Source organism: Stegastes partitus, unplaced genomic scaffold (genome assembly GCF_000690725.1).
Source record: "Stegastes partitus isolate 25-593 unplaced genomic scaffold, Stegastes_partitus-1.0.2 Scaffold906, whole genome shotgun sequence".
Lineage (NCBI taxonomy): Eukaryota > Metazoa > Chordata > Actinopteri > Pomacentridae > Stegastes > Stegastes partitus.
This window is the reverse complement of record NW_007578637.1, coordinates 137,234-146,427: the sequence shown is the minus strand read 5'-3', so window position 1 is coordinate 146,427 and position 9,194 is coordinate 137,234. Positions and strand designations below refer to the sequence as shown.

The following is a 9,194-nucleotide window of genomic DNA, read 5'->3' as shown; positions in this document are numbered from 1 at the left end:
TTTTTACAGTTCCAGTGTCCATCCATCATCTCTACACCTTCATCCTCACTAGGGGGGCTGGAGTCTATCCCAGCTGACTCAGGGTGAAGGCAGGTTCACCTGGACAGGTAACCAGTCTATCACAGGGCTACACTTAGAGACAGACAACCAAGCACACTCACATTCACACCTACGGACAATTTACAATCACCAATTAACCTCAGCATGTTTCTGGACTGTGGGAGGAAGCCGGAGAACCCGGAGAACATGGAGAAAGATCCCGGGTGCCCTCACTGGGATGCGAACCGGCGACCCTCTAGCTGCGAGGCGAACAGTGTTAACCACTGTTCCACCGTGCCGCCCTGTTTTGTGCTTACATCACATATTGAACTTATGTGAAACTGCACCAGAGCTCTAAGATGCTTTTGGAAACCTCATCCCTGAATCTTTACTGCCGCTGAAAGAGTCAGCGGCCATTTTTTTCTTTTGCAGAAAACACTTCAGACCGAGTCGTCTCAGCCGCAGCACGTCTGTCCATCAGCGTGAAGGAAACCAGCCCCAAGAGTCTGAAAACCGCACACACACACACGAAACACCTGCATAATCCTCTGGAATAAAATATCATCAACAACGTCAAAACCCCACTTGGTACAAAATAACATTCATATAAATAATTTAAATAGCTAAACTAAAGCTCAAGGCTTGGTCTGACATTTTCAAATGGCCAAAGAGAAGTGCTAATCATGTGCTGCACAGTCTGGGGGGAACTTTGATAGTCGGGGTGGCGATCACTGGAAATTACTACACAAAACAACTCCCCAAACCCAACATTTAAAACATTAAACGCGTGTCCATAAAACGTTGATTTTCAGCCCTCCTTTAGAAGCCCCGATAGACAGAGGTAAAGTTCTACAGAGAGAATGATTTGCCTGCGAGTGCCTCCTCTTCTTCTTCTTCTTTTTCTTCCAATCCTTCCCCCAAAACTTGCGACAGATCCCCAAAGTCACAATCGAACAGTTCGCTGATGCCCTCGTGGTCTTCCAGTCCAAAGTGGTAGTCGTGACTCTGAGGGGGGGACAGGTTGATGAAACCGTCCAACGGGAGTGCCAGGCCCTCTCCGTTCAAGAAGTCCGAGGAGGAGAGGGGCGAGAAGTCGAAGTCGGGTAAATCTCCGAGGCTGGAGAACGGGTCGCCACCCAGCAGCGACTCTGCCACAGGAAATAAAAAGGACACCGCATGACTGAGAGGATCACAGATGGTTAGAATGCCATAAAATCATGAATGATCTGGATGTTTGGAACGTATGAAGCATGCAGATGGAGGAGGAGCTTGTTTCCATTATTAATCCTTATTAACTGAACTAAAGCTGCTGTTCTCCAACTTTCTATAGCTCCCTTTCAACTCAGCATAGAAAGACGTGGATCACGCCGACGCCTACCTGTGTCACCACCCAACACCAGCGCCGACGGGTCCTGCTGGGAGGCTGCTGTCACTGTGGACGACGTGGACGCTGGTGACGATAAAGCTACTTCTGGGGTGCAGGGTTTGGGTTGCGATTGGTCTGTGGTCGGTGCAGGAGGCGGGACGAGGGAGGGGTCAGCGGAGGGCTTTGAAGGACTGCTTCCTGTCACGGGGCTGCAGACACCTGAGCTGTCGTCTGGACAGAGGAAGACGTCGATGGGACCTCGCGTGCTCTTCAGCGACACCTGGTAACCCTGGGAGACGAAGACAAAATGTGCAGTTAGGTGAAAACAAACACAACGACGACAAACAAAGCACTTTTCACGCTGCTGTCGTCAAGCTCAGTACCTCGCTGGGTTCTGAAACCTGCATCTGGGTTTCTGGAGGAGCTCTGATCACCATGACCAGCTGGTCCGGGGAATCGAAGGACTGCCTCAAGTCCTGGCAGCGCACATAGCCCAGTGTGATGGAGGCAACTATTAAGGAACACAATGCAGGCGCATGAACCGTCTTTCTGTTTACATTTATTTAGTTAACAACCGGACGGTCGAACATAGTTTGGGTTTGAGTCCCGTCCTCGTAGTTTAATTGTAGCAACTGGACCTGCTTGAGTTCCTTGAAGACGTTTCACCTTCATCCAAGAGGCTTCATCAGCTCTGACTGACTAGTTGTGAGTTCCACATACTGATATCCTGAAGGAGTCATTAACACCTGAGTTACGCTTTCAACTGGGGGTTTGTTGCTCCTCCCCCTCGTTATGTGGGTCGTTAGTGCTCCTCCTGACACAGTGGGGTTCGTTAGGGTCTTTTGTGGCTTCCCAACTAGTCAGTCAGAACTGATGAAGCCTCTTGGATGAAACATCTTCAAGGAACTCAAGCAGGTCCAGCTGCTATGACTAATCTACGAGAAGAATGATGACCTGGATGACTGAGGATCTTCAGACACATTAAAGTTCCTGGTGTGACCACCAAGCAGCTGCAACAGTCCTGTCCTGGGCCACAAAACACTATGTGAGAAAAATATAAACCTTTAAGTTAAATCTGTGACACAGTTCAGCCCCACTGGTGCTGCTAGAATCACTTTCCATCCATTCAGCTGGAGCTCATCTCGGGAGAACAACTTTTGGTGAGTCAGCATGTGGCAGCTACGAGCACCACTAATCCCAACACCTGGTACCGGTTAGAAGGATATTTCTTGTTCTGTGGGTCCTCTGTGAGCATTCGGAGCTGGAGGTTGCATTTGGAAATGAGCTCGTCCAGCTGCTCCTCGGCCTCCGTGAGGTCACACACCTCCCTCTGCAGCTCCTTGTGGCGGGAAACCAGCGCTGCATCGATCCGATTACCACTGAGAGGGAGAAGAATGGAAAGAGAGAAAGTGGTTTATTTATTTAAAAGAAGTATTAAACGTTGTACTGCTCTAACGCTGGGCATCCAGGATGTGATTTTAGCTCATTTATACTCACAGCCACTGGATGTTGTTCTTGGACTTCTTGGAGATGAGCTGGATTCCCTCCAGGACGTTGGTTATGTCATAGATCCGCCTCTTCTGGACGTCCAGCACCTGCGAGGCCCAGTTCAGGTCCACCACTCCGTCGGCAGACTGGGACAGCAGGTTCAGAAAGCGCTTGGTCGTCAGGTTCAGCGAAGTGTCGTAGCGCGACTTCTCCGTCGTGGTCCGAGGAACTTGATGGGAAAGGAGCACATAAGACTTTAAATATCCTGTTTGTGATCACGCTGGGCAGCCACACCTTTACAAGGACTCACATTAAATGACACACAACAGTTAAGAGGACCAGCCTATCTGTCCTGACTGAAAGATTAGAGGTTTATCCTGCTTGGCCTGGAGAAAGCTGAGAGAGATCCGATCTGGGTAGAAAAACTGCAATAACTGATTTTTTAAATTTTAAATCAAACACTTGACATGGAAGCCAGATTTAGTTCATGTTCTGGTTCATTTGCATCCTAGACAGCAGTCCTCCAGTATTAAATATCTGAACCATCCAGCAAAAACTATCTCTATCTCTCACTAATGGTGCTGAGACTCTTCTTTGAGGGAAGTGAAATTATACAAGCATGATTCTCTTCTGCTCACAGCAAAGAGTTTTGTGTGACCAGGACTCTATTTCCTTTTTTAATCCCTTTAATATTTTAATTATCATAGTGTACTACCTGTATGAAACATATCTGGCTCATTCAGGTACACGTCGGTGAACTTTCCCCGCTGTGGGATCAATAAAGTTTATCTTTACTGCTGTTCTTCAGTCTCTTGTGTTTCTAATCTAAACTTTACTCAGCTGAACTTCTCACTTTCACTTTCACTGCACCTTCAGGGAATCTGGTGCATTTAAACTCCCAAAAAAATCAACCTCGTCACGTCTTCTATGACCAAGTCCGCTTTGTATTGACCTGATTTCATAAGACATGAATTTACAGATGATTTTTTTTGTGGCAGCAGGTGAAAGACGCCTCAAATGTGTCTTTAAACAAATTAAATCCAACAAAAACCCTGCGACCATAATGAGGTTTAAGCGGTGTCTAGAAAATGTGTGGATTGGCCACCGCTACAGCTCACCTGGTTGAGCTGGTGACCCGTGTACAGGGGCTGTAGTCCCTGATGCAGCAGTCATGGGTTCAAATCCCGCTCATGGCCCTTTGCTGCAACCCCTTCCCCCCCATTCTCCTCCCCCACTTTCCTGTCTCTTGCTCAACTGTCCTATCTAATAAAGGCAAAAAGGCCAAAAAATACCTTTAAAAAAAAAAAAGAAAGAAAGAAAGAAAATGGATGGATGGATGCTTTTAACTGCAACAACTGAACAAAAGCAACAGGACGGAGAAAACTGTTTCACTTTATTAACTATTATCATTGTCCTTTGTCTTCCTTTACTCTTAAAAAGCACCTTTCTCTCCAATAGTTCTCATTATTTCTCGTTCTAGTCAGCCTGATGGAGGCTGTTGTCTGTGCTGATAAAGGCACAGCTGTTTTTAGAACAATGACAGCTGGAGCAAAGGTCAGAGAGTGCGTGGATCACACAGGGAGATGAATGCATGGCTGAATGGGTGAATGGGTGAATTCAGGGTGGCTGTGTACCTCTGGGAGGTGCAGGTGTGGAGGGCGGCGCTTGGCCTGTGGACGGTCGGGTGGTGCTGACGTACTGATGGTCGCTGTCCAGGTCCAGCTTCCTCTTGACCTGATGAGATGGTTGGTGAAGGAAGAAAAGACCCCGTTACACCACGATAACACGCTGCGTGTTGCTACAGCCGTGTGTTAGGCGTGTGATAAGAAGGGAAAGTGAAACCCAGAGAGAAACCCTGTAGAGGCCAATCATGTAATAACTGGACAATAACGTAATAAATGTGCATGTTTTAAACTGTAACAGGTCAATAACGTAATCGTGCTTCAGTCACTGTCTCACACTTGTTCTGTCGTCTGATTAGAGAAAAAAAAAAACAGGTTTAAAAATTAATTTGTTCTGGCTTCAATCAGGTTAATTAATAAGTAAAATAATTGTTTTTTTTTCCTAAAGTGCCATGTCTTTGGACTCGTGACATTAGACGATGATATTCATTTTATTCTGCTTTTACTTGATGTATGCAAATATTAGATGATTCTATCTATTAACTGTAGTTTCCCTGTTTGTGTCCTTGCTTTTTGGTTTCAAATCACTCTCAAAAGTTTTCAACAAGTTTTCTGAATTCTTACAATTTATATAAATGGTCAAAATTTACGGTAACATCCTCCAGACTAGAGACACAAAGTTCTAACACCACACATGTTCCTATCGTTGTGCTGCTTTAAAAATACAATAACACGCTGAGTCTTCATGTCCTCAGGATGCTGGGAGTGCCTGAAGACTCTTGTGTTCCGTCTTGTAGCCGTCAACAGAACATCTGCTGAGCTTCGCTTGCGGCTGAAACGTTTTAGAGTCGACAGAAGCAGCTCTAGAGAGTAATTAAACCTGGTGTACCGAGATGTAGCAGAAGACACAGGATGAATACCGGCTCCTCAGTTTCTATGTAGACTTTAAATAAATAAATCTGTGGCTTGTAAAGCTGGGAGGCTCTTCAAGTTCTGAATACACACAAAACACAATGAAATGGGTTTTCACTGTTAAAGCAACAGGTGGGTCGACCCACAGAGGCTCCATGTTAAAGGAGAACTCCTCAGCTAACCACTTCCCCTTTCACCACTTTCTCCACCTCCCACCCTTTGTCCCACACCGTCCCCCCTTCTCCTCACCGGAGGTCTTCCCAGTGCCGGTCGTCTCTTGTCCTGGATGCCCACGTCAGCGGGGCCCTGCGGGGTGGCGAACAGCAGGATTTCCCCTGTGCTGGTTGGGGCGGCTGCCGGGTGGAATCCCTCATTGCTGGGGCTGGTGATGATCACTATCTGGTGGTCCTCGCCCAGGCCGATCCCTCCAGAGTTTAGTAGAGTCTCAAAGTCTGCCAACAGATCCTCCGATGTGTGCCCTGTGATCAGAGCCTCTGACATGGCAGGGTGTCACTGGGAGCCCCTTCTCAAGAATCTGGGAGTGTTGAAGGGCCACAAACTATGACGCAATAGTTTGACCAAGTACCAGCACCTACTCACACGTGCTGCACGACAGTCTCCTGGAGGGCTTCTCTATGCGTTTGGACATCTCTCAGAAACAAACAATCAGACCAGAGCTAACGATACAACTGAGAGGAGACTATGGCAGCTACATCAAATTCAGACTGAGAGGGAAACAGTGAGACGGGATGTTCTGCCAAACAGGAAATTTGGCAAATGCAGTAACATTGCTAAATGCATTCTGTGTGTCTTAAGGCTGAGCCACGTGCCGTCAAAGAACGAGTCGCAAAACTGACAATAATGAACTCTGGGGGGTTATCGAGCTAGCACGGGAGCAGCTAATCTTTTGTTGTCATGTGTCCTGTCAGCGCAGCGCCGCCGCCGAGGCCTGGACCCACCGCCACGAACGGCTACCAGTCCGGCTAACGAGCTAGCTCGCGAGCCAACAACAAACAAGTTGCTAAACAAGCACGAACGGCCGCTAAACCGGCAATCCGCGGCGGTATGACAAAACTACTCCTCCCTATAGCCGAGACGAGGCTTAGTTAGGCGGCTATCAAAACTTTATGGCAGCTTACAGAAGTGAGCGATCAAAAGAAAATGTCCAAAATAGAAAAGGCATCGCCGCAGCCCGCCCGCACCGTAAAGAGTGTGTTCATGAAAGCGAGCATCAGTCCGACAGAGAGCACAGCGGCACGACCGATTATTAAAATATAGGGCAGATTAGCATGCTAGCTAAGTTATTAGCCGCTCAGTCCCCTCGTTTTGTTGGGGCACGCAGGAAGCTCTCCGATAAAACTGGAAATATAAGCGAATAAAACGGGCGAATAAACGCGTACAGGTTAAAACAGCGGTGGCGGGTCCTCTGGGTGCTCACCCCGGGGGCAGTCCGTGTCCAAAAGCGGCGTCCCGACCCCTTTATCGGTCCTTATTGTTGTTATTGTCTCAGCTGATCTACATCTAAACAAGACTCGGACGGTTTTCGCGCGAAATCTTTTTTGCCGCGAAACCGGCACGTGCGTCGATCCGAGGATCCCCATTGGTGGAAAGGCCGTGCGTTCCACGGGGCGGGATTGACGCGCTCTGATTGGTGCGCACGGCGGTCCGTCTGCTTCTTCTTCCTCCCCTTTGGCCGCTTATTGGCGGTTGGCAAATATCGGATCGGTGCATTACCGCCACCTAATGGTCGGAGTGTGGCTCCGTCTGTCCAGTATTTACAATCCTCTCGATCTAAAATACTAACATATGATTGGATAACAATCATGTCTTGAATTCTTTTGTAGAAATCAGAATCAGAAATACTTTATTGATCCTCTCGAGGAAACTGATTTTAGCTGCAGATGCTCCCAATCAAAGTCTTAAAGAAGTAGGAAGTAAAAATATATAATAAAATAAACAGTTTTAATATGAAAATAAAATAAAAATAAAAATGTAGCACAAAACAAATATACATTCTGCTGTTGTAAGTGTATATACAATGTAATAATAATAGTACTACCATGATATAATGAATGAATGAATAAATGAACTGAACCTTTATTCAAACTTGGAGTCCATTTAGGTATGCACCTTCTCTTTTGCAATGTAGTTAAGCACAGAAAACACGATAAGCATTTAATCAGGAAACCCGGATAACGACACAGTAATAACAGGACAAATAAGTAAAATAATAAAAAACATTAATTAGAGGATTTGAAACAACTGAATTAATAAAACAACAACAACTGAAGACAAAATACAGCGAAATTGGAGGCTTGAATTTCCCTGAGAATTAAAAAAAAAAAAAAAATACGAATAAAAAATCTAAAAAGGCCATCCAACCTTAACATACAGCTCACAGTGGTGCGTACTGTATTTATAACAAGTAATAAATCTGAATCCAGAATTATAAACAGTGTTCAAGGGATTAAAGGTCACAGCTGATGGATGTGTATATAAAATATCACCACACTCCAACAGGAATGGTAAAGTTGCCTCATACCCCTGAAAAAAAAAGAAGAAAAAACTGCAGCGGAAACCATGGAACAACAAATACTACTCTTGTTTTATTAACTGGAAACCTAGACATCACTGTGGCAACTATCAGTGTATGTGTGTAGGATGTGATTGATTAAAAATAAACTCTTGCTCTTCATTTCTAATGAAATCTGCCATAGCTTCTGTAATGCTGCAGTAGTTTTAAATGCACCTATACAAAATCAGAACACCTGATATGGAATAGTATTTAACCCTATAAAAGATGTCTCTGCTGGTGATCCATGCACCACATCATTATATTCTCATATCGACCTCATTGATCCACTGTTTATGGCCCTAGGAGCCGTTCTGTCCATGTCACAGAGCGCCGATTCATCGATTCGAAGGCGTATTTATGTTCCACAGAAAAAAAGAAAATAAAAAGAACTTGAAGCCATGGCTTACATCATGTTGTTTTACTTAAGATGAACGTACTGTGGTTATTTTTTCAGGTGTTGGTTAATGTTTAACTATTCTGGCTGGGCTCTACTACGAACATCGATGCGTTACGCCACCACTACGGGGCAGACCCTGCTAATCGAACGCCGACCGCTGAGCAGGAGGGATACAAGATGGCGCAGGCAATATTTGAAGTGCTTGAAGGTAGGAGTATTTTTTCAGTACCTACGCATCTTCAGCCGCAATAAAACGTTAATGGGTATTTTTTAAATAAGCCAATGTTGCAGGCTCACTCGGAAATGCAGACAATCAATCAGAAATCCGTGCAAAGGCGTCTATCTTTGTGGTATCGATCACATATCCCAGACAAGTTGGAGTGTGTACGGATGTAAACAAACAAACTGATTGATCGCTGGTCGGATCTTATGGGATAATTATGATAGAAATCGTTTTCACTATTCATAATACATTTGACATTGCTGCTGGGGGCCCTTTTAATGCAATCTTCTGTGACATTGCTGTAGCACATCTACAGTGTGTTTGCTGTGCACTGATGTCCATAGTTAACCATTAATATTACCTCTGTGATACAGACCCAGAGAAACCCACTAGACTGATGCACACCACTGTTTCTTTTTCACATCTATCTTTAGACACAAGGGATTTAAAAGGTAATATCTAATAATTTGAGATTTCAGTGTATAATAACTGAGTGCCCAAAATAAAGTGCACATCCACCAGTGTTTGATCAGCACTGGGACTAGACTGGGCGGTGGGTGATGTGAACGAGT

The 9,194-nt window shown here is 45.4% G+C and overlaps 2 protein-coding genes across 2 annotated transcripts in view; one reads left to right on the top strand and one right to left on the bottom strand.

Annotated features, from left to right (window-relative positions):
* Positions 1 to 888: 888 nt before the first annotated feature.
* e2f1 (E2F transcription factor 1) lies at positions 889 to 6,935 on the bottom strand. Its single transcript, XM_008293721.1, has 7 exons — positions 5,677 to 6,935; positions 4,528 to 4,627; positions 2,903 to 3,122; positions 2,632 to 2,784; positions 1,789 to 1,903; positions 1,418 to 1,694; positions 889 to 1,187 (listed from the first exon to the last, which is right to left on the bottom strand). The coding sequence occupies exons 1-7, from the start codon at positions 5,926 to 5,928 to the stop codon at positions 889 to 891; spliced, it is 1,416 nt and encodes a 471-aa protein (XP_008291943.1). The 5' UTR covers positions 5,929 to 6,935.
* A 1,615-nt stretch (positions 6,936 to 8,550) lies between these two features.
* znf341 (zinc finger protein 341) overlaps positions 8,551 to 9,194 on the top strand; it is a 14,429-nt gene continuing 13,785 nt past the window's right edge. The window contains exon 1 of the mRNA XM_008293720.1: positions 8,551 to 8,607. Coding sequence (XP_008291942.1) covers positions 8,577 to 8,607 — 31 coding nt within the window. The 5' untranslated portion in view covers positions 8,551 to 8,576. The remainder of the gene's footprint in view (positions 8,608 to 9,194) is intronic.